Source organism: Carassius gibelio, chromosome A4, assembly GCF_023724105.1.
Source record: "Carassius gibelio isolate Cgi1373 ecotype wild population from Czech Republic chromosome A4, carGib1.2-hapl.c, whole genome shotgun sequence".
Lineage (NCBI taxonomy): Eukaryota > Metazoa > Chordata > Actinopteri > Cypriniformes > Cyprinidae > Carassius > Carassius gibelio.
This window is the reverse complement of record NC_068374.1, coordinates 3,602,160-3,627,860: the sequence shown is the minus strand read 5'-3', so window position 1 is coordinate 3,627,860 and position 25,701 is coordinate 3,602,160. Positions and strand designations below refer to the sequence as shown.

Here is a 25,701-nt window from a genome sequence, read left to right as displayed (position 1 = left end):
TAGAGCTGTCAACGAATATTCTCAATTCGAATATGTATTTGAATAGTTAAAAAAAAAACGGATTTCGAAGGTGAGAATTTATATTGGAATAAAAAAAAAATTGGGAAAAAAAGGCCAGCGGTAGTAGAGGCGTGGTTGTCTGCTTTGCGAGTGGGCGCGCTAGAGGGTTCAGGAACAGGTCACAGCCTCACAGGAGTCTGGCACAGCATCACTCCTGAAAGTTGACGCATCTTCATGGAAGATGCCAGCAAGTGCAGAGCCCAACTCGACTGCAGAAGAGACAGTGAGGTAAAATTGTTGACCCGCGAGATAAAGTTGTATGCAAGCTATTTAAGATACTGTTAGCATATCATTCGACCACTAGCAACATGAGGTCACATCACAAAAATGTGCACCCAAATGAGCATGGCATAATGTGTGGAACTCCAGCTAAACAGATCACGTCTTGACACTTAATGTTACTATGCATCGCCCACCGCATCCTCTTTGTCTGCAACACGACAAGAGACCATAACGGATAAAATAATTTCATTCATTTGTACGGACATGAGACCGATCAGCATCGCGGATGGGGCACGCTTCGGGGAGTTCTGTCAAGTAATGGATCCGAGGTTTGATTATTTATCGTTTCATGTCAAGAAAAAGTTCCATGTTTACCACAGCCAGCTCACTCAGAATATTCAACGTTTTGGTGTAGGTAATACGTTGTCATATATGTTTAAACTTAAATAGACTATCTATACAAGTAGTTATGTCTCTTTGTATTATTTTGGCCTGTTATTGATGTAATGTGCATCATTGACAACATGTGCAACCAGATGTTCGAATAGTTCGAATATTAGTGTATTTTTTAGAGGGAATACTCAAACGTCATTTTTGAGCAATTTTGACAGCCCTAAAAGACAGTCTCTGTGGGTTTTAGAGAGGATTCCAGTCATGCAAGGAAGAGGTCAAAATGGAGTCTGGCTTTAGCTCATTATCTTGAGAGAGAGAAATCCCACTTTTATCTTTTGATTTTCGCTGTGAGATTCAGAATGTGTGTATCCATTTAATACATGGATGAACAATTACTCATCATTCTTATTTATTGAGAAGCACCCGATACATGTGGCATGCAGGGCTGAGAGCCACGGGAACCGGTGAATATTCACACAACTTTAAGACAAACAAACAATAAAATGCAAGTAAAGCAGCAGCCCATCAAGAACGACTGCTGCATAAAAAAACATAATAAAGCACAACATGAAGCCCAGGGGTCTCATTTACATAACTCTACATACATTTCATCCTAAAATTGTACGTATGCACAAAAGCTAGATTTTGTGAACGCATGGTTTTATATTAATGAGTGGAATATTTCATGTAAATGTGTATATTGAAATGAAAACAGATTTTAAAATAATAATTCTCACTCCAGGAAAAAGTGTGTGTATGCATGGTCTAGCATAAGGTGCGTACATATTTACAGCAAGTATATATAAGTATATATAAAGTTAAACGCAATTTCTATGTCTATTTTGTGCGTATGGAACGTTTATAAATTAGACCCTTGGCCTGTCCGCTCTCATCTTGCACGGTCATCACTCCTCCTTTTATCCTTCTGGATCTCCTTCCTTGAGACTTGCTCTGTTTCCACAGCTCTGTGTGAATTTTCATGTGGCTATTAAGGTATCTTTTTTGATTGAAATGCTTTCCACACTGTTGGCAGGTGAACGGTTTCTCTTCAGTGTGAATTCTCTTGTGCCTGTTAAAGCTTCCTCCTTGAGTAAAACTCTTTCCACACTGAGGGCAGGTGTAAGGCTTCTCTCCAGTGTGAATCCTCATGTGCCTTCTAAGGCTTCCTTTTTCAAAGAAACTATTTCCACACAGTTTGCAGGTGTAAGACTTCTCTCCTGTGTGAATTGTCATGTGGGCATTCAAAGTGCATTTATGTGAAAAACTCTTTCCACATTGAGTACAGGTGAAAGGCTTCTCCTCGGTGTGAATCCTCATGTGGACTTTAAGGTGTCCATGTTCATTGAAACTCTTTCCACACTGTTTGCAGTTGTAAGGCTTCTCTCCAGTGTGAATCCTCATGTGGACTCTCAGCTTTCCTTTATGGTCAAAATTTTTTCCACACTGTTGACAGGTGAAGTGACTTCTAGATCTAGCCTTCTGAGCTCTTTTTTCTGAAGAGTTCTTTGCTGTCTGTGAGCAACTAAATGATTTTTGTCCAGATATGAAATCAAGATGTATTTTATACTGATCTTTATCTTGAATTTCATTCAGTTCTTCACTCTTCACTTTCAGGTCTAGGGTGGAAAGAGATAAATAAAGTTAACACAAGAAATAGTAGAACAGAAATCAATAATGGCCAAGTCTGCCTTGTATGTCTAAAAAGGAGCATCAAACTCAGCTTGTTAAGGGTCACAGTCCTGCAGAGTTCAGCTCCTACAAACCTACCTTTGGTTTTCAAGTAATGAAGCCCTTGATTGAGATGTGTTCAATTAGAGTTGAAGCTACTCTGCAGGGCTGTGGTCCTCCAGGAAACAAATCTGACATCGCTGTTATATCCCTTAAATGTGATCTTTTCAACAATGTTCAGTTTTGCAGAGAAACTGTTTATTAACAATATCAGTCAGGATTTAAGCTCCATTTTAACAAGCAAAATGTGTTTATTAAAGTTGCAACATCTCACTTCTAGATGAATCAGACATGCAATTATTTTATATTTAACAAACAATGAACAATACCCCTACCAACAAACCATGAATGTGTTAGAGGTGTGAACTACCTCCAAACAAATACACAGGGCAGAACCAGGCCTCTGGTTAAGGTGGTAAGAGACACATTTTATCCAAGATGAAGAAAAAGACAATCAAGTTTCCAAATGAAGGTAATACTTATTATAGTTAACTACAAAGGTTTAACAAACTTGAGCCAATTTTCAAACATAAACACGAACAAAATTAGACGATAAGAGAGAGAAAGTGAGCAACTTAAATACACAGAGGTGATCAGCTGAATACAAACAGATGCGCTAGTGACTGATGGAATTTGTTTTTTTCTACCCAATCGCTGACGGCCATAAATCAGACAGAAAGATAAATCGTGGATTTAACGGATGAGGTAAAGTTTTATAAATGTTGTGTTTGATGTCATAATTTTATTTTATTGAATTAGACACGATTAATGAAAGATTTACAACTAAATATTTAGTCATAGATGTTAGAATATTTGTCCTATTCGATGGTGTGATAACACAGCACAGTTTCAAGTGTTCGAATCAAAAATAATAAATGTTATTGTGAACTTAACAATATCATTTGCAATAATGATATGAAAACGCACTTGTTCAACAAATATATACACTCATGTACATTCAAACACAACAATTGGGCATACATAGCAAACGCGAGTTCAACAAGTAGATTACATACAAAGTCAAAGGAAAGATGCTAATCTTGTTGATCGTTATAATAGCATACATTTTCTGTAAAGTTAAGAATCAAAACAAATCACCTTTCGAGTAAAACACAAGCGAGATCGGCATCTCTTTCAAGTTAAAGTTTGCCGAAGCTCTCTCGATCAAATGCAACACCGATATTGATCCTCGCTCTTTCTCTCCTTTTGTCCCAAACTCTTCTCGGGTCATTTGGTTGGCCCGTACGCTTACGTTTACGGGAGATGTCCTTGTCGACAGAACCAGCGGCAGATGGTAAACAGTGATTATGTTCCATAAATAAGTAACACAATCCACCATAAAACATGCAAGAAGTAAATAAGGAACAGCTTGAAGCAAGCTAGTAGTTTGCTGGACGCTAGACACTACTTCCGCATTTGTCCACGACACTGTTGTCATATGGTTTCTACATCAGTAAAGGCGGTAACAAAGGGGAACTAATGTCATCGACAGGCGACTGCACTGCCCCGTGTCACAGTTTATAAGGGGAATTTTCTCATGATTTACAAGTAGTTGAAAACATTAGAGATATTGTTAGTAATCAGCTGGACAAAATATATAACACTAGCCTAGTGGTTTTTGGATATTTACTGCAAATATCTTACAAATTGTACCTTTAATATCTCAACTGGTTTGAAACGTCACATATTTATATTGGTTTTCAACCAGCTCGCTACATCGCCAATATCGTTACATCCCTATTTACTACTGATGCTGAGTGACATACAGGACCAAAAGATGACGGTAATGCACTGGATTAGAATATGACCTTGTAAGAAGACACTATGCTGCTTCAGTCTACTGCAGGTTCAGTCTATTACTGGAAAAGCTGCATTGTTTTAAAAGTAGCTGAACTACTGGATAAGCTGCTAAAAAATGTAGGAACGTTACTTGTATCTAGCTGCTGCCCAACAATAGGATTAACTTTAACTATTATTTATATTCAGGGATGTTAATGTTAGTAAAGCACTTTTAGGGATAAGTAGAAAAATCAATTACAGACATGTAATAACTCACATTTCACAAAGAAGTAGATTTAAGGGTTTAATAACTCTTTTGTTCAGACTACTTCTGTACTATCTTCTGTACAGCTGGGCATTTTTCTGACATTTTAGATCAAATGAGTGAGTTCAGCTTTGAGAATGAAAACCAACCTGTATGTTTCTCAGTATCTTCATGTTTGACTCTGCATGTTTCTTCAATCTTCATTTCTTCACTCTCCTCTTTAATAAACTCCATCTTTATAACAGTGTGTGTCTCAGTCTCTTCATGTTTGACTCTGAATGTTTTCTCAATCTTCATGTCTTCACGCTCTTCTTTAATAAAGGCCATCTTTATAATAGTGTGTCACATGGATCTCAGTTGTGATTTTCTGTTTAAGATGAGAATAATTAACACTAGAAAAATAAGTCCAAACTAAATCTGTCTGCCTCTCAATCAGCTCCTTAGTTCAGTAGTTTCCACACACTGTTGAGGGAGTCGGTCAGAGTGAAAGATAATGGACTTAAATCACCTGAAGAGAGGAAATAAATAAATAAAAGGTTATTATTTGTAATAAGAGTATATTTGGTATTTACCAATTTGTAGATTATATTTAATAGATTACAATTTGATGAAAACACTTGTAGATGGTTTATAAAAGTTATCATTACTAACTTAAAAAAAATGAAAAGACTACAACAAAATAAAAACATGTACAATTAAAACAAGAAATTCAAATAAAATAAAAAATAAATATATACAAGTGGACAAGAATACAAAGAAAAAAAACGAAATGTCAATATTCCAAAAGACAACATACATAAGATCACTTTTTAAATCAATTTAAATCTTTAGCACATATAATTGAATCTTAAATTTTTTTTACTATCATTACATTTTATAGAATACATATATGATTGAAACTTAACCATAAAAACCTTCAAACAAGGTTTAGAATAATTTATTTTACTTTTCTTGATACGAAATTTACCAGCATAAAGTTTACAGATATACTTTTTGAATAAAAATAAAATAAAACATCTTTTGAAGTCAAATCACAACTTTTTAACCAGTTTTCTCTTGGACAAAAAACAAGGATAAATCTTCCCAAAAATGCTAGTGATATAGAGAAATGCAATATGCGATACCTTGTTAAAAAATGTGATATTCAATATGCGATACAACATTGTTTAAAGTTTGTAAGTGTGTTTCAATTATAATTTAAAATATTTTAATGAAAATTATTTTACCAATCGGTTTCTTTTTTTCTTCTTTTATTTGAAAAAGAAAGAATCACTATAACTTCTGAAAGAGACCAGCAGTGTTTACACATTACATAAAAAGTAAATGTCACAAATCAGAAAATGTAATTTTAGCACAAATGTAAACATACCAAAAAAATATATATTAATGAAACTGATTTTATATCATTGTAACTTAGCTTTAAGTATTTCTTCATATACCACTGCAACACCTATAGTCTGAGAACGTTCATACATGATAAAAGGCAAGTGAACAGTCAGTATAAAACAAACAAAGAAGAAAATAAAGAAGATAAAATAGATAAAATAAACAGTAGTATTCAGGTACAGAAATGTACTGAATAAGTGTGAATAACACTCTATCGTGTTCACTGTATGAATTTAATTTAGTAAATCTGTCCTGGGCCTCAATAATCAGTAAATCTCTCTCGGGTCTCAGTGATCAATAATCAGTAAATCTGTCCTGGGTCTCTGTGATCAATAATCAGTAAATCTGTCCTGGGTCTCTGTGATCAATAATCAGTAAATCTGTCCTGGGTCTCAGTGATCAATAATCAGTAAATCTGTCTCGGGTCTCTGTGATCAATAATCAGTAAATCGGTCCTGGGTCTCAGTGATCAATAATCAGTAAATCTGTCTCGGGTCTCGGTGATCAATAATCAGTGAATCTGTCTCGGGTCTCAGTGATCAATAATCAGTGAATCTGTCCTGGGTCTCGGTGATCAATAATCAGTAAATCTGTCCTGGGTCTCGATGAACAATAATCAGTAAATCTGTCCTGGGTCTTGATGATCAATAATCAGTAAATCTGTCCTGAACTCGATGATCAATAATCAGTAAATCTGTCCTGGGTCTCGGTGATCAATAATCAGTAAATCTGTCCTGGGTCTTGATGATCAATAATCAGTAAATCTGTCCTGAACTCGATGATCAATAATCAGTAAATCTGTCCTGGGTCTCGGTGATCAATAATCAGTAAATCAATCAGTAAATCTGTCCTGGGTCTCGGTGATCAATAATCAGTAAATCTGTCCTGGGTCTCGATGAACAATAATCAGTAAATCTGTCTCGGGTCTCAGTGATCAATAATCAGTAAATCTGTCCTGGGTCTCGATGAACAATAATCAGTAAATCTGTCCTGAACTCGATGATCAATAATCAGTAAATCTGTCTCGGGTCTCAGTGATCAATAATCAGTAAATCTGTCTCGGGTCTCAGTGATCAATAATCAGTAAATCTGTCCTGGGTCTTGATGATCAATAATCAGTAAATCTGTCCTGAACTCGATGATCAATAATCAGTAAATCTGTCCTGGGTCTCGGTGATCAATAATCAGTAAATCAATCAGTAAATCTGTCCTGGGTCTCGGTGATCAATAATCAGTAAATCTGTCCTGGGTCTCGATGAACAATAATCAGTAAATCTGTCTCGGGTCTCAGTGATCAATAATCAGTAAATCTGTCCTGGGTCTCGATGAACAATAATCAGTAAATCTGTCTCGGGTCTCAGTGATCAATAATCAGTAAATCTGTCCTGGGTCTCGATGAACAATAATCAGTAAATCTGTCTCGGGTCTCAGTGATCAATAATCAGTAAATCTGTCCTGGGTCTCGATGAACAATAATCAGTAAATCTGTCTCGGGTCTCAGTGATCAATAATCAGTAAATCTGTCCTGGGTCTCGATGAACAATAATCAGTAAATCTGTCTCGGGTCTCAGTGATCAATAATCAGTAAATCTGTCCTGGGTCTCGATGAACAATAATCAGTAAATCTGTCTCGGGTCTCAGTGATCAATAATCAGTAAATCTGTCCTGAACTCGATGATCAATAATCAGTAAATCTGTCTCGGGTCTCAGTGATCAATAATCAGTAAATCTGTCTCGGGTCTCAGTGATCAATAATCAGTAAATCTGTCCTGGGTCTCGATGAACAATAATCAGTAAATCTGTCCTGAACTCGATGATCAATAATCAGTAAATCTGTCTCGGGTCTCAGTGATCAATAATCAGTGAATCCGTCCTGGGTCTCTGTGATCAATAATCAGTAAATTCATCTTGGTTTAGTAATGAGACAGATTACAGCTCAAGTCGTAGTTCAGAGCACTTTAAACTTTCAGAAAACACTTCAGAACGAAACAAGAAGAGATTCTCAGAGAACTGATCTAGATTTCAGCAGTAATTCATCACTATTTGCTGATTTATTACATTTCAGTAGAACCATTCACTTCAGCAATAGTAATTGAGGAATCACATAGTATCTGACATATTGAGCTCACTAAATTTAGAGGTGTATAAATCAGAGTAATAACTATAACACAAACCAGAAATTGTATCAAAGTCATCTGTAATAAATCGATTAATATTGATTTTAGAAACAGAACTGAATTTAGGAGAAGGGTATTCCTGCACAACCGGAGGCTGCAAGTTTTGACCACAGTTTTAGGACCCTAGTTTTTTGTGTGACATCACCACCTACCGTACTGGATCAACACTAATTAAAGATGGATGACGTGGACAGCAATCAGACGGTGAGTACCGATATTTAATTAAGTTTTTATAACGTTTAAACGGTGCGAAGTTTACATAGTTAGAACTGCTAACTATGAATTAATAATTAATTACCACCAAATTAAAAGAGTTTGTGAGCTAGTTTTATTAATTACTACTATGTTAATTTTGTGTTTTAATGACAAAGTATTATAAGTCAATCTAGCCAGCACATTAATTAAACTTATCAGATGACAAGAGCATGGTTGATGTAAGGTTTGTAAGATTTACCTGCAGCTTAATGAATTAGTGTAAATACTGGCTTAATAGTCGTTGTTTTACCATATTTATGTATAAAATATCTTTCATAATTAAACAGAAGAAAAGAGACCGGTGGACTTTATAGTAAAGTTACAGGGATCTGAGGAGCATTTTGTGCTACTGCTGTATCTTTTAACTATGCTGCCCTCCGGAATTTGTCCTTGCAGGAGGCTGAGCAGGTATTTCTTTCTGGTCCAGATGAACCTACCAGCTGGGGCTCTAACTTTCGTATGGTGGACCATTTCTGTGAACGGCAACAAGCCATCTGTGCTGCTTTAGCAGAAAACAGGAATAAGTGGTGCCTAATGCCTTCTGACACAGACATCACCACAGTGAAGACCTGCGAGAGGTCCTGGGCCCACTAAGTGCCTTCACTGATGCCCTGTGTGGAGAAAAAGAGACAACACTTTCTTCTGTCATCCCTGTGATGTGAAAGAGACAACACTTTCTTCTGTCATCCCTGTGATGTGGAAGATACTTTCAAATGTACAGGATAGTGATACAGACTTGGTGCTAGCCTGCAACATGAAAACGGAGATCAGGAAAGATCTGGAAATGAGATACAGCAATGAGAATTCACAAATGCTTCTTAATTCAGCCACCTTCTTTGATCCTAGATTTAAGAACACATTTGTAACTAAGGAAAAGGAAGTGACAGAAGTACCACTGCAAAAAGCTGCCACAGCTGAACTCTCTAATATACAATCAGTCATGGAGTCAATTCAGGCAGAGCAGGAAGAACAAGCTGCTGCTAAAAAACAAAAACAAGACTTGGGTAGCCTCCTGTCTTCTATTGTATCAGAGAAAAAAAAAGAAAAGAGGTGGGAAATGGAGATGAATGTCAAGCCAGGAGAGAATCTCTAGAGAACCCAGCTAACAGACTGAACAAAAGAACCACATAAATGAAAAAAAAAAAGATTAGTTTTAGTAAGCAGAGTTCTATACCGGCTACCAGACAGGAGAAGATTGAACTCAGAATACAAGGGGTGAGAATCATCTAACAAAATGTTCTCGACTTTACCCAACACCTGTCTATGGTATAACTGAGCCATAGAAATCTGCTTCCTCCCCTGTTATTTTGTTTCCCTGATTTACGATCCTCTCCATACGGTTTTTATTTTTCACATTCAGAGAGTTAAACCAGCACAACAATGAAAAGGGTAAAAACGACTCAATATAGGATCTGTAAAACATGCACATCAATGTTGTATCCACATTAAAAGACCTCAATTTCCTTAAGCAACACAATCTTTGCTGCCCCTTCTTACACAAATCATCAGTGTTTGTGGAAAAGGTCAATTTACAATCTAATACAGTACCCAAATACTTGTACTGTTCAACACTATGGATACTCGTTCCATTAATACTTATTTGCTTATCATCAATTGATTTCCCCCTCAATCTATAATCAATAGTCATCTCTTTAGTTTTCAGAACATTAAGTTTTAAAAAAGCATTCTGACACCAAACAGTAAAATCCTCAACCACAGGACCATGCGTAGAATCCTCCTCACTCAATAAGCTAACGATTACAGAGACGTCAGCAAATTTTAAGATGTGCCTATTTTCGAAACTACTCTTACACGTATTAGTGTATAAAATAAATAATAAGGGAGAGAGGATGCACCCTTGAGGTGACCCAGTCGATGACACCAACCATTCAGAATAACAGTCGTTTACTTTGACTCTCTGTGTTCTCTGCACAAGGAAATCTAAAATCCAGCCTACCAAATAAAAATCCAACCCAAATTCTTCGATGAGTTTGTCAATTAAAATATATGGCTGAATGGTATTGAAGGCAGAAGAAAAATCGATAAAAAGTAATTTAACAAAAGTTTTCGGCTTCTCTAAATGCTGAAATACTAAATGTAAGAGAGTTCCAACAGCATCCTCTACACCTCGATTCTTTCTGTATGCAAATTGAAGAGGGTCTAAAGAACGCTCAGTCTTATGCATAATTTCCCTCTTAACTAATTTTTCTAAACATTTCATCACTAAGGAAATAAGCGCCACCGGTCTAAAATCATCTAATAACTGTGCATTCTGCTTTTTTGGCAATGGAATCAGTGTAGACTGCTTCCACCGTGCAGGTACTTTTTGTATTTTTAGGGACCATGCAAAAATGTCATAAAATGTTGGTCCTAACTGCTCAGCACATTCCTTTAGTAAACGACCCCCTATATTATCAGGCCCCGGTGCCTTGCTGTGCATTGCATGGTAGAGACCAATGCCACAGAAAACCCACTTTCTTGGTGGAAAAGGAATGAATCAAGCCTCCCCATCCTTTCAATGTTTGCCAAATACTACCTTTGCATTCCAGCATCAAGCTCAGCCTCTGAGAGAGTTTTCAGTACATCTGGGCTCATCTGTAGCCCACTAAGATCCAGACTATCAAGTGACAATATTGACACATTAGTTTTCCTGTCCAAAAATCTGCAACTGTCAAAGGAGTTCTCAAAAAAATAAAGATGTGACGATATGAACACTTTTTTTTTCTGTCTGCAAAATTTTTTTTTGCACCATGTGATAAGGAGTAAAGACTGACAAGATATGAAGATATTAAACTATTTTAATAATATCTTTTAAATATTTTACCTACTGTATGTTCGCTGGCTTGGCTGTAGGTTTTTTTTTTTTGTGAACATTTAAATGACAATAAGCACACCAGTCATTTTTATCAGCTTAACTTAAAAAATTCCTCTCACTCTTATCAGACAAGTCATGACGGGCAGTTACACTCTCTCTTCTAACAGGAACAAATCATGAAGATCTTCATGACTGGTTAGACCTGAAGCAGCACACCAGCGATCTAACTGGATTTTCACGAATATTCGCTTATTCCTGCTTGAAAAGCAAAACGTTATTGATAGTGTAAAAAACATCCACATTGAAACACATGCTGATTGATGGACTAGCATTACTCAACATTACTTACTATCTTCCAGCAACGCTACATTCAGTGAAGATAAAATAGTAAAAAACATAGTTCATTTAAATGAAACCAGAAGCTGAACCAGAAAGTTTCTAAAAATGCCCCACCCTACTGATGAAGATCTGTACACTTTAATATATGTTGCATTTTGACATTGCCAACCTTTAAATTAAAGGGGGGGGGGGGGGGGGTGAAATGCTATTTCATGCATACTGAGTTTTTTACACTGTTAAAGAGTTGGATTCCCATGCTTAACATGGACAAAGTTTAAAAAATTAAGTTGTACGTTTGAAGGAGTATTTCTGTTCCAAGTTTTGGAAAGTTTTTTTCGAGTATGGCTCTGTGTGACGTTAGATGGAGCGGAATTTCCTTATATGGGTCCTGAGGCACTTCTGCCGGAAGAGCGCGCGCTCCCGTATAGCACAGCACTGAGAGGCTGAGCACAGATATTCACTGATCAGAGCGAGAGCGTCGCCAAATGTCACAAAAAGAGTGTGTTTTTGGTTGCCAGGGCAAGACAACCCTGCACAGATTACCAAAGAAAAAAACAGCATTAAAGGACCAGTGGATGGAGTTTATTTTTACAGAGCATCAACGGAGTTGTGCAAGTGTTTTTGTTTGTTCCCTGCATTTCGAAGATGCTTGTTTTACAAACAAGGTCCAGTTTGACGATGGATTTGCGTATCATTTATTTCTTAAGGATGATGCAATCCCAACGAAAAAGGGTCACGCAGGCAGTGAGTAAAACTGCTTAAAATATCTCTGCCTCCTTGTTAGTGCGTCCGCCTCCCATGCCGGAGACCCGGGTTTGAGCCCCGCTCGGAGCGAGTCGTTGCTGCTGCTCTCGTTCAGTTTCAGCCTCGGGATCTGATTCTTGATCATAAATAAACGGCTGAATCTGACTGTTAGCCATGGTTTGTTTTGGGTGTTTTTTTCTAGAGTTGGGGTACTCGAACTTGGACTCGGACTCGAGTCCAATTTTGAATGAACTCGGACTTGTCACGCACTCGGGTGAATTTGTACTCGGACTTGACATGGACTTGAACATTTTGGACTCGGAAAATATTCAGAGTACAGTCGAGTCCACGTCATGTGTTACAATAAAACCAGCATAAAATTGAAATGATAAATTAATCTCATTAGTCTCACCTTCTGTCATTTTACTGCACCACACCGGCAGGCAGAAGTCTCATGCTTGCAGACGAAACACACGCACCACTCACTGGATATCAATGTGGATTAGTGATGGGAAGTTCGATTCTTCTCCGTGAACCGGTACTTTCGGACGGTTTGATTCAATAAACCGGTTGAAAAAAAACAGTTCACCGGATACATAATCCATTGCGATGTATTTGTTATTAAATGAACTTACGTTTCGTCAGATTGCTCTTCATTCAAGCCCTCGGTTTACCCGCACTCATTACATTAGCACAAAATCAGTTCAGAATCAATCACCAAAAGAATCAGTTCGGTTCAGACGCGCTGTGAGTCATTCGGCTTCATGCTGAATCACGAATGCGCAGTATCATCAGCTCCTCGGTTCTCGAATCGGACGCGTCCGAAAGAAACGGTTTTCGGTTCAGTTTACTGATGATCTGAAAACTGATACAACCGGTTCTTGACTCGAGAACGAGAAACGCTCAAAACCCGGGGAGGAAAATCTGACAGGGTAGGATAAAATGTCAGGACACTGGCACATGCTGCAGTTCAGTATCATCAGCTGCTCTACTCGTGTTCATGTTCTGTTTACTACAAACTCAGTTTGTGAATCTGTCATCATTAACTATAAATACAGTACAGATATTTCATAAATCATCCCTTATTCATATTAAACATGTCTTTAGAGTCTTAATTATTGTCCAACTTCCCTGAAAACCCCTTTGTCCCATACATAATCTACAATATACAGATTAAACATGTAGCCCCTATCTTAAAAAAAAACGTATATATATATATATATATATATATATATATATATTTTTTTTTTTTTATATAGTTTTATCACACTTTCCCATGTTTAATTACACGCATGCGCAGTATCATCAGTTCATCGGTTCTCAAATCGGACGCCTCCGAAAGAAACGGTTTTCGGTTCAGTGTACTGGTGATCTGAAAACTGATACAACCGGTTCTTGACTCGAGAACGAGAAACGCTCAAAACCCGGGGAGGAAAATCTGACAGGGTAGGATAAAATGTCAGGACACTGGCACATGCTGCAGTTCAGTATCATCAGCTGCTCTACTCGTGTTCATGTTCTGTTTACTACAAACTCAGTTTGTGAATCTGTCATCATTAACTATAAATACAGTACAGATATTTCATAAATCATCCCTTATTCATATTAAACATGTCTTTAGAGTCTTAATTATTGTCCAACTTCCCTGAAAACCCCTTTGTCCCATACATAATCTACAATATACAGATTAAACATGTAGCCCCTATCTTAAAAAAAAACGTATATATATATATATATATATATATATATTTTTTTTTTTTTATATAGTTTTATCACACTTTCCCATGTTTAATTACACGCATGCGCAGTATCATCAGTTCATCGGTTCTCAAATCGGACGCCTCCGAAAGAAACGGTTTTCGGTTCAGTGTACTGGTGATCCGAAAACCGATGCAACCGACTACCAGAGACAGCAGCAGCAACCAACAGATGCTGCACAGCTCAGCATTGCAGGATTTGCAAGACCAGAACTGACCAAACAAGCAATGCAACTTTATGATGCAAGGTCTCCAAGACAACAAGAAATTCATAATGTCATCATTAAGGATCTCCTCATTGGCTGCACTTTACCTCTGTCAAATGTGGGGGAGAGGCATTAAATAACTGAAATGTCATCTTTAACTGGAGGACAATATAGTGTGATACAATAATAAAATAGGTTCATTTGTATTTTCATGCACTTGTAATACAATAAAACCTTTGAAACCTTTTTTGATAGGAAACTAGTTCTGTTGACATAAAATAAAAATGTTCAATGGCAATGACTAGATGTAACAGTGGTTTTTTTTTTATTACATTTTTATATTGCCATTGGTTTAATGGGTTGAAAGGTTAAAATATTAATAAAATGTAAAAATGTACAATACCAATTTATAATCTTTTTTTAATTTAATTACTTTCTGGACTCGGGCGGACTCGACTCGGACTCAGCCTTTAAGAACTCGGACTTGAGTCCAACTCGGCCCCTTCTGGACTCGGACTCGGACTCGATGTTTGTGGACTTGGTCTTGACTCGTACTCGACAAAGGTGGACTCGGACACAACTCTAGTTTTTTCCTCACGGTAATATCACAGTTTCCAAACGCTCTCAACGCAAAAGCCTACTGGCGCTCATGATTATTTAGCTCCGCCCACACGTCATGCCTCCAGTCGGTCGTGTTTTTCCGGGAAAAATCAGTACAGACTATCTTTCTCTTATTAATATAGTAAAACTAAAGACTTTTTGGAGTTATGAAGGATGCATTACTACTCTATAGGTACTAAAGATTAACAGGATATTGAGTGAAAACTAGCATTTCACCCCCCCCCCCCCCTTTAAGTTGACAGTAAGTAAGTTGAAGAAGTTTGAAGATTGTATGAAGACTGTATAACCTTTTGAACTGCTGAACCATGATGTGCGTTTTAGTTTCACCTGTTGGCCTATTGTTCCTAATTTTCTCATCTTTTCTCATTGTCTCATGTTACTGCTTCTGATCATCTCTGGATTTTTTTGTCACCAAAGTTGAAAATGTTTGTAGAGATTTTTGTACTTCTACTTTACTGTCTTCTACTGCTGTTCACATTTCTTCTTATTCTGGTACTAAGTTGTCTAAATTCTGTACAATAGACTCATATTCTCTTTTAGCAGAGGTTTCAAAAATGAAAGCAGCCACTTCTATACTAGATCCCATACCATTTGGTCTGTTTAAATCATGTTTTGCTTCTTTGTGTTCCTTTGTTTTGAGCATTATAAATGACTCTCTGTGTACTGGGGTTGTACCAACAACGTTTAAAACCGCTGCAATTACCCCAGTGCCTAAAAAGTCAAATATTGACTATGAGATCTTCACCAATTTTTGTCCCATATCTAATATCCCTTTTTTTGCTAAACTTTTGGAACGAGTGGTTGCTTCTCAGTTGATTTCTCATTTAACTCAGAACAATCTCTTTGAGCCTCTGCAATCAGGCTTTCGTAAATTACATAGTACAGAAACAGCTCTGGTTAGGGTCACCAATGACCTGCTAATCGCCTCAGATTTTGGCTGTCTTTCAGTTTTGATCCTACTTGATCTCAGTGACGCTTTTGACACTGTTGATCACTCAATTTTAATTACTCATCTTGAAACTGTTTTTGGGGTTTCAAATACTGCTCTTAATTGGTTTAAGTCCTACCTTTTTGATCGGAAGCAGTTCGTTGCCATGGGTGGATTTAGATCTGAGGTTAATGTTGTGCAGTCTGGTGTCCCACAGGGGTCAATTTTGGGCCCTCTTCTTTTTAATATTTATGTTTATCCTCTTGGCCAGCTTTTGAGATCTCTTGGTCTAAAATTCCACTTCTATGCACATGATACCCAGATCTATATTCATTTTAGACCTAATGAAATTGTGCCTGTTAATATTCTTTCTGAGTGTATTTCTAAGATTAAGAAATGGATGACGGATAATTTTCTTTGTCTTAACAGTGAAAAGACTGAGATTATATGGAGTTTAAAACAAAATTGATGAATCTAGGAGTTTTCTAAGATGGAAGAATGAAATTTTAACAGTATTCAGAACATGTGCCTCAAACGTTAGGCTGGCATCGAAAATTACTACCAGATTCCAAATCAGAGCAAATCAGAGCTGGTTGTTCTTACTCTTGATGGCACAAATGTGGAGTTTAAAACAAAATTGAGGAATCTAGGAGTAATTTTCGATGCCAGCCTAACGTTTGAGGCACATGTTCTGAATACTGTTAAAATTTCATTCTTCCATCTTAGAAATATTGCCAGATTGCGTCCAATGCTATCGTTTACTGTTGCTGAGAGATTGATAAACACTTTTGTGTTTTCCCGTATTGATTACTGTAATGCCTTGTTAGCTGGCGTGTCAAAATCTACCTTAAACAGAATGCAGGCCTTACAAAATTCAGCTGCCAGAATCCTTACTAGAACTAATATACATGATCATATTACTCCCGTTTTGGAGTCTTGGCACTGGCTTCCAATTAGGTTTAGGGTGGACTTCAAAATTTTGATGCTTACTTACAAGGCACTGCATGGTTTAGCACCTCAATACTTGACCGAGCTTTTAACTCCATATACTCCAAAACGTGATCTTCATTCTTCGGAATCTGGTCTTTTAACTGTTCCTTCAACTCGTTTAAAATCAATGGGAGACAGGGCTTTTTCTTCATTAGCTCCAAAACTTTGGAATTCTCTACCGATTGAGATTAGGCAAGCTAAATCTTTTGGTATTTTCAAATCACAGCTTAAAACTCATTTTTTTAGGTTTGCTTTTAATTGATCTATTGTCTTTTATGTTTATTTTACAGTGTATTATGTCTTTTTGTGTGCTGTATTTTCTTTCTTCTTTGTTGTTTTAATTGTTTCTGTACAGCGCTTTGAGATGTACATTTAAAGGCGCTATAGAAAATAAAGGTTATTATTATATTATATAAGTAATAAACAGAATTGAGCATTTAGTAGTTGAGTATTGTGCATTTTCCCCTACCACTATTTCTTAATAATTGTTTAATGATTTTAATGGAACCGGAATCAGAACCGGAACCGTTAAGTGGAACTGGAACAGAAATCGGAACCGGAAAATTTCTAACGATTCCCAACCCTACTGAGAAGGTTCCTATTAAGATTCTCAGACACAGGGATGCATCAGAATCATTCATTTTGCAAACTGTCCTTCCTTTTACTCAGGAGTCCATTACAGGAAACAGTGTGCTGATTCGCGGCATTGGATTGCAAACATTGTCTGTACCCCTACATAACATGTTTCTCCAATCTGATTTAGTAAATGTAGCAGTGGTGATGGGAGTCCGTCCTTCATTACCAATGGAAGGAGTTTCAGTGATTTTGGGGAATAATCTGGCGGGTGACCGTGTATGGATTGATGTTCCACCTCCACCTGTGGTTGCTACTTGTCCTTCTCCATTGGGTGACACTGATATCTCCCAGCAGTATCCAGAGGTATTTGTGTCTTGTGCACTTACGCGTGCAATGCATAAACAATCCGATGCAAAACTAAGTCATGTGAAGGATTTGTTTACCTCTAAGAGGGTAGGGCCTGGTATCCTTGCTTTGCCTTCTATTCCCCATCAGGTCTGGGTGTCTACTCAGAAAGAGGATTCATCTCTGAACTCGCTGTTTGATGCTGCTTTATCTCTTGATGTAGCAGAGAGTTCCGTTAATGGGTACTTCATTGAAAATGGGGTACTATTGCGGAAGTGGACTTCTAACACAGAGGGAGGTTTGACTGAACCAATTATACAGGTAGTTGTGCCTGTTTCTTTGCGAAGTGCAGTGTTGGATTCTGCTCATTGCGGGGTGTCTGGTCATTTGGGTAAAAATATGACCTACCAACATTTGCTGGTGGATTGTGTTAGTCCTTTACCACCTTCAAAGTCTGGTAGCATTTACTTATTGACAGTAATGTGTCAGAGCACTCTATATCCTGCTGCATTTCCTTTGCGTTCAATCACCACACGATCAGTTGTAAAAGCCTTGTCCCAGTTCATTTCTATTTTTGGAATTCCAAAAGTTGTTCAGAGTGATCAGGGGACAAACTGTACATTTAACATGTTTCAAGAGGTTCTGCGGCAGCTTGGCATTAGACACAACAAATCCAGTGCGTACCATGTGGAAAGTCAGGATGCCCTAGAACGTTTTCACCAGACGTTAAAATCTTTGTTGAGGGCATATTGCACCGAGTTAAAAGGTGATTGGGAGGAAGGTGTACCTTGGTTGTTGTTGGCCACATGTAAGGTTATTCAGGAGAGTTTGGGATTTAGTCCCAATCAGTTAGTCTTTGGACATTGTGTACGGGGACCAGTGTTGGATAAATTACCCAAAAAAAGTAATCCACTACAAATTACTAATTACTGCTCTAAAATTGTAATTTGATTACATTACTGATTACTGTATGTAAAAAGTAATCAGATTACTAATTACTTTCAAGTTACTTTGAAAACCTATTAAACCTACAAGGGAAAAAAAACTACAAACAAAGTGAAACTCAGTTCTTTCCATAATTTAATATTGACTGAAAAATATTACAGAAATATGAAAACAGCAACTTGAATTAAAGATCCAATGCATTTCTATAACTTAACATTCTTATCATAAACTTGCCTAACAATGAAAAACTGTAGTCTTTTTAAATGTATATGCAGTAGGCTTATGTCTTAACTACATATGGGCTGTCATTCCAAGGAAGCTTCTATTATTACAAGTCCAGATGTCTGCGGTTGTGGAGACATATATTCCAAATGCTCTAATGTTTTTTTAAGTTCATACTCCATAGGGCTGTCACTTTTCGTTCGAAAATCGATTGCACAATCGATCGGACCAACCAAAAAAAGTTTCCAAAATGAAAATAGGGAATCGATTTTGACCAAACTATTAATTTTAAAATAATTAAACAATTAAAAAAATATACATGTAAAAAAAACTTGTGTTGGGGCTTAATTTTTATCATCTAAACGCGGGCTCAGGCTTGCGCTCCGGTTTGTGAGGTAAATGAGCGGTCATGTGATGTGTTTCGAGTAGCGCGAGAAAGAGGTGAAATGGATGCTGAGTAGGTTCAACGGAGGCTTGCCTCTGGCGAAAATAAGTTTTGGTTGCACCAGCAACTAAAGCAAAGTTCTGAGGTGTGGAAAAGTTTTGACCGTGTTTATAATAAGAATAATGAGTGAATAATCACCATCAGTGAGCACAGGAACACATTGAAGACATCTACAGTGGATTCATTCATTTTCCTCCACAAAAACATGTAGACCTAGCCTAACCTCTGTGAGTAAAGGTTTTTCAAATGATAACTATATAGTCATTAAGGCTTAAATGCATAATGTGGACAGAGTATTTACGCTAATGTTGGCATTATTCTTTTATTAAATGTCATCTGATATGTGGAAAAGCAAATCCGGCGGAGCCTTTATCTCAATTTCGTTATTGCCAAATACCATATCTTAATTTAATCTGTTAAAAAAGACTCGTTTTTATTGGTGCGTTGGTTTATTTATAGGCTAAATGAGTCTATGTCTATTTAGAGTGCCGAGATACGATGTTACAGAGGACTTATTTTATTTCTTTATTCCAACTTCCAAGTGGCCTAGTCTACGTTAGCTATGAATAAATTATGTTAAAACATGTATAAATGACTCATTGTTGACAAAAGGCAAAAGAGCTGTGCGTGTATGCGCACATCTGAATGTCGGGCTGCGCTGCACACGGGTTCGGGCTTTAAAAGGCTGTCAATCAAAATGTATTCTCGGGCTCGGGCCGAAACCTGTCGAGCTCCGGTCCTGTCGGGCCTGACATTTAAGACCCGATTACAGCTCTAATGCCAATAAATAAGAAATATTGCTGACTTGTGCGTTTCCGTCTTTTTTTTAGACATGGAAAATCGATTTTACAATCGATTCATAGTCTTAAAAATCGAAAATGTTTTTTACACAAAAGTAACAGCTCTCTATCCGCATAGCATTTATCTAGATACCTTGCAAATTTCTTTCGGTCCTGCAAGGGTACAGAGCTGTCCGTCACGGGTATCATCGCAAGTCTCTAAATGACTGCGATTCCACAGTCGACAAGGGCAGCATTTCCTCCACCACACACGCTGCTACAGCTCTCTTCACCTGTCCAGAAGTTACATTCCCTCCCGATCTTAAACAAAAATCTCCGTCCATTTTAACAGCACGAGTTCTCCGGTAGGAATTCATTAAAGCGAATGCTCAATAAGCCGCCCCAAAACGTGATTCGAAATGCATTTTTATTTATTTGCTTTAATATTTTTTCTTACTAATACATTTGTAATGCAAGCAACTTAATTTTATTGACATCAGTAACTGTAATCAAATTACATTTATTTTAAATGTAATGAGTTACATTACTGCGTTATCACGAAAAGTAATTAGAATACAGTAACAGTTACTTTGTAACGCGTTATACCCAACTCTGACGGGGACCCCTGGCGGTACTGAGTACTGCTGCTTTACCGGAGGAGCCACTACAGAGTCTGATTCAGTATATACAGGGTTTTCATCGACATTTAGTTTGGCTGGGGAATTGGCAAAAGAAAAGTTAGGAAAAACTCAGGAAAAGATGAAAGGCTGGTTTGATCGCAAGTCTGAGATTCGCATATTTAGTCCAGGAGATCAGGTGTTAGCCTTATTTCCTCTACCAGATTCTCCTTTTGCTGTGAAGTTTTTAGGACCTTACACTGTGCTTCGAAAAGTGTCTGATCAAAATTATATTCTTTCTACCACTGAGCACAGGAAACATACCCAGTTGTGCCATGTGAATTTGTTAAAGCCCTTCTGTTCTCGTAATGCTGCTCCTGAAGTCATTCCTTCCCCAATTGCCTTAGCTAGTTTGAGTCAAGTAGGTGACATGCAACAGGATGTGAAATCACCTGATGATGTCATTTTACAACCTCGCCTAAAAAACTCTTGAGACCTTGGCTAACAGAAGGATGGGTAAAACATTTGTCTTGCAAACAACGCTTTGAGTAAAATTCTATGCTGACTGAATTTTCTGTTCTTTTTTCAGATACTCCTTGATTAAACGTACACACTTGATTAAACACGATATTGATGTAGGCGATGTTAAACCTGTCCGACAATGATTTTATCGTGTATCATTTGACAAACGGCAGAAATTGGAGGCTGAAGTCAATTACATGCTTGAAAACAACATAGCAAAGCCTTCCTTTTCTGATTGGGGTTCGCCTTATTTGTTAGTAGGAAAATCAGACGGCACTCAGCGTTTTTGCACAGATTATAGACGAGTAAATATCCTTACTGACTCATATCCTTTGCCTAGGATGGAAGACTGCGTTGACCAAGTTGGATCAGCTATGTCAGTAAATTTGATTTGCTCAAGTGCCTTTGACCGTCCGAGCACAGGAAATTTCCTCTTTTATTACACCATTTGGATTATATTCTTCTGGTCTCAGAAATGCCCCAGCTACCTTTTAGCGTTTAATGAACAGAGTGACCGCTGGTTTAGAGGGCTGTGCTGTATATCGGTCCCCTGTCCTGATGGCTCCTCCACTTGATAAACCATTCAAACCTCAGCTGGATGCTAGTCAGGTTGGAGCGGGAGCTCTTCTGCTGCAGGCTTATGAGAGTGGTATAAATGGCCCTGTTAGCTATTTCTCACGAAAATTCAATTCGTATCAGCCAATTATTCTACCATCAAGTAAGAAGCGTTAGCGTACTGTGGTCCCTGCAACATTTTGAGGTGTATTTGTCTTGTGGGACTATGCCAACTGTGGTGTACACAGACCATAACCCCCTTATGTTTCTTCACTCTCTGCAGAATCCGAATCAGCGTCTCATTAGGTGGTCTCTTTTTCTTTGGACATTTTTCATGTATGTATGTTTTGGGGTTGGAACTTGTATAATGTAGAGTTCCTAATGAGAATCTCTCCCTTTTTAAGGGGGGAGGTGTTACGGCTCAGTTTTGTTTTGGGTTTGTTCTGTTGTTTTCTCTTTTTTCTATAGGTTGTCAGATAAGGATCCACACCTGTGTTGAATTTGGAAAGCAGTATTTAAGATCTGTCTAAGAGCTGTCTTTTGTGGGAAGGAGTTCTGACCCTGATTTTTTCTTTATTGTTTGTTTATTTTTTGTCGAACATATTTTTTCTTTATGATATAACCCCTAGATGTAAAATAAATATTTTGTTTAATTAAATTTTGGACTCTGATCCCTTTATTTTGTTACTTCCTTGAGCGGGAAAGTAACTATATACATATATGAAGAGTTCAGATGCAAAAGCCTCCAAGTGTAATCTGAAATTTTCATCTAAAATTAGGATTTTTATCAGACTCCTATATTTATGTCCAGTTATTTCACTTTAATAGCCTGGAAAAGTACCTGCACATTGCCATTAAAGTAAAATGACTCAACCTAAGCATAGGAGCTTGATAAAAATCAAAATTTTAGATGGCACTTAGAGGCATCTGAACTATATACACACACACACACACACACATATATATGTTCCAGTTGAACATGTTAAACAAATGTATCTTATTTATCTCTCTCACTCTCCGTCTCTCGTTCTCTCTTTCTCTAGAATTGAAGCCTACAGCCATTCTATCCATGCGGCAACTGATGGAAAAGGGGTTAGCTTTGGTGCTGTTATCGCAAAAATGACATACATAAACATTTTTGAATTATTCTTGTCTCTTGTCTTGCCTCTCAACAACATTTAAAATATCGGCTGTAATTTAGTGACTCCATATGCAGATTCCAACTTCAACTTAAATGATAATGAGCAAATTTACCTTAAGGAGGTTAATCAATATACTATATCATTCAATAGCGCAAGACTTTTAAGGTTATCCATTTTTTACAATTGTTTTAAAATTGATATTAATTTTTCATTTATATTTTGTGTAAATTCATTTTTAAATTCAAAATTGTGAATCAAAGCACAATTAGTAATAAACCTCTGCTGCATTTTGAATCAAAAATCACATTTAAAAACAAATACTACTGAAATTAATATATTGATGCTATATACAAAGTGACGTGACTGCAAACTAAACCAACAGGGTACTAGAAGAGCGGTCCTGAACACTGCAGCCTCCGTTTGTGCAGGAACATACTATTGGAATTAAGCCCTAGACTTTTCAAGCAGTATTCATGGCGATTCAAATCAGTGAATCGTTTTGTAAATCATTTGATTCAATTGACTCGGATCTTCGAAAAGCTCCGTTTCTCCATCAGTACTTGATGATAAACGGATTCAGAGAGAGAGAAATGAAACGCACTGTTTCTGTTACTCTTGCGCTTTACAAGCACAAAATACCCTTCATTAATAACACTGAACAAATCATTGCAGTAATACAGTCGGTAACAACTCATTTCTAAGTTTTATATACAATTATCCGGAGTAGTTGAATCGATTTAAACACATTAAATGATTAAAATCACACACCTTCCTTCAGCCGAATCACAACAGATGCGGGAGCGCGCGCAGCCTTATGACGTCACGCCGCCAGAGCACAATAAAAATCCCGTTCGTGAAATGAATTGAATGAGCTGCCACAAGTCCGACATTGATCATGATCTCCAAGTTACAGGACTGGGAAGAACTTCAATGTCAAACTCATGGAGATTTTAAAGAACAAAATTAAATTTGTGGCTGCAGGAAGATTTGAACATTTACATAAAGGTAATAAATCAAAGTTCAGCTTAATTTGGTTAAAGTGTATTTCATTAAAGTACTGTGATTATAAAGGATTACATTGATGGTGAATTTTGACCGTCTGAATGGTCAAATATTTTATTAAAGGTTTAAAATAATTTATTCTAAACATTATCCGTCTCTCTCTCTCTCTCTCTCTCTCTCTCTCTGTGTGTGTGTGTGTGTGTGTGTGTGTGTGTGTGTTTGTGTGTGTGTTCACTACTGTGTGTACGCACTTAAACCCTTCATGGTGCATCAAGAGCCTCTTTTAAGACCTGGTCGTTCATCTAAATGTTCACAAACTGGCACAAAGACTAGTAGTGATGATATATATTTCTATTCACTCCCAGTGTTGTTAATTTTATGAATAATTTATGATCTTGAACACAATTACAGCCAAACGATTATTCTTGAACACCATCTAACTTTACAATTCACTTAAATGGAATATATTTTTGTCACTATTTTGAATTTTATTTTATTTATTCATTTTGATTTTAGTTAGTTTCTGCATTTTTTTTTTATTAAAATACGAATCATTTATTTTGAATATCTATACAGTTTTTATTGATATTTTTTATTATTTAAGTTTTAGCTCTAGTAGTGAGAACTGAAAACAACTGTAAACAAAATGAAAATATGTTTTATTTTAGTTAACATATATTACATGTAAGATGTTTTATTTATTAATTTATTCAAGTTAATTGTAATAAACCTGAATTGAGCTGTTTATATTTTTCATGTTGAATTTGGGAGTTTATCACATTTCAATCCAATGGTTTGGTATTTTTGTTTATTTCATACTATATTTTTCCTTTTTCTATTCTGGTTCCATGACTCATTTTGTGCTTCCTAATTGCTTAACTGTTTCAAATGTACCCTGGACTGAAAGCCATGAAAAGATGATCTTGCTGAAGGTTTTCAAAGTGACAGCTCACCCTAAAAACAACCAGACCAGCTCTTAATCATATGCATTTCTTAATAAATATACCCAGATACAGATAAATATATTGATGGATCAAACATGCCAAATAAAATTTCAAATAGTGTGAATCCACTGTCCCAGATTTGTGTTTTGGAGAGAGATGCTGTGATCAGATTTGGGTTTGAATGTTTGAAGCACCTCTGTAGCTTCTCTCCGGTGCTCCGATTTAAAGACACAGAGTAAGAGGAGCAGAGTTGAGCGTCCATTCGTTCTCTTATAAAACAGCGAGCCTTTGGAACGCTCTAAAAAACAAATGAGCATTTTTTGCTATAACCTGGCACATGACATCTCTTCTTTCTTAGACTCATGTTTTTTGTGCATTGTCCCTGATTAAATATTAATAAACTTATTCAACATTCAACATAGAATAAAATAAAAGAGCTTCAATAAAAGCCTATTTATTTATTTAACATAAACATGCACTGTGAGCACTGAACACTTCTCATTCAGTCAGGGACTGGTTTGTACTTGCAAATGTAGTTACAGGACATGAGAATGTGTACCAAGAGGTATTAACATAAGGTCATATAACACAAGGTTAAATAGTATTAATAATAGGTTACAGATTACAAGTTACCCTGTTTAAAATCTAATAGTAGTGTAACTTTAATTACTTTATTAAAGTAATAGAACTAATTACTTTTGAGTACTTTTCGATTACTTTTCTAAATTTGTGAAAATTAAAGAATAATAAATGAAAGCATATACATCAACTCAAATACAGTTATCTAATAAGCCTGTGTCATATTCTGTATAATAAACTCTTGAAACATGATGTTTTTTTAACTGCTGTCTCTTTGTATATAATGATAGTTTTCTCAAAATAAGTAAAATGCACATGAAGTGACACAGAGCAGCTCTAGAAATTATGTTTATGTGCCCGTGT

The 25,701-nt window shown here is 36.8% G+C and overlaps 1 protein-coding gene across 2 annotated transcripts; it reads right to left on the bottom strand.

The window, feature by feature from the left end:
* Window positions 1-1,067: 1,067 nt before the first annotated feature.
* On the bottom strand, window positions 1,068-23,644 carry LOC127968088 (gastrula zinc finger protein XlCGF7.1). Of its 2 annotated transcripts, XM_052568991.1 has the most exons (3): window positions 23,582-23,644; window positions 4,597-4,955; window positions 1,068-2,291 (listed from the first exon to the last, which is right to left on the bottom strand). In XM_052568991.1, exons 2-3 carry the CDS (start codon window positions 4,772-4,774, stop codon window positions 1,513-1,515), a joined length of 957 nt encoding a protein of 318 aa, XP_052424951.1. In that variant the 5' UTR covers window positions 4,775-4,955; window positions 23,582-23,644; the 3' UTR covers window positions 1,068-1,512. The 2 variants fall into 2 exon arrangements, with proteins under 2 accessions (XP_052424951.1, XP_052424944.1); XM_052568984.1 differs by lacking the exons at window positions 4,597-4,955; window positions 23,582-23,644 and adding an exon at window positions 3,502-4,571.
* Between the last annotated feature and the right edge of the window lie 2,057 nt (window positions 23,645-25,701).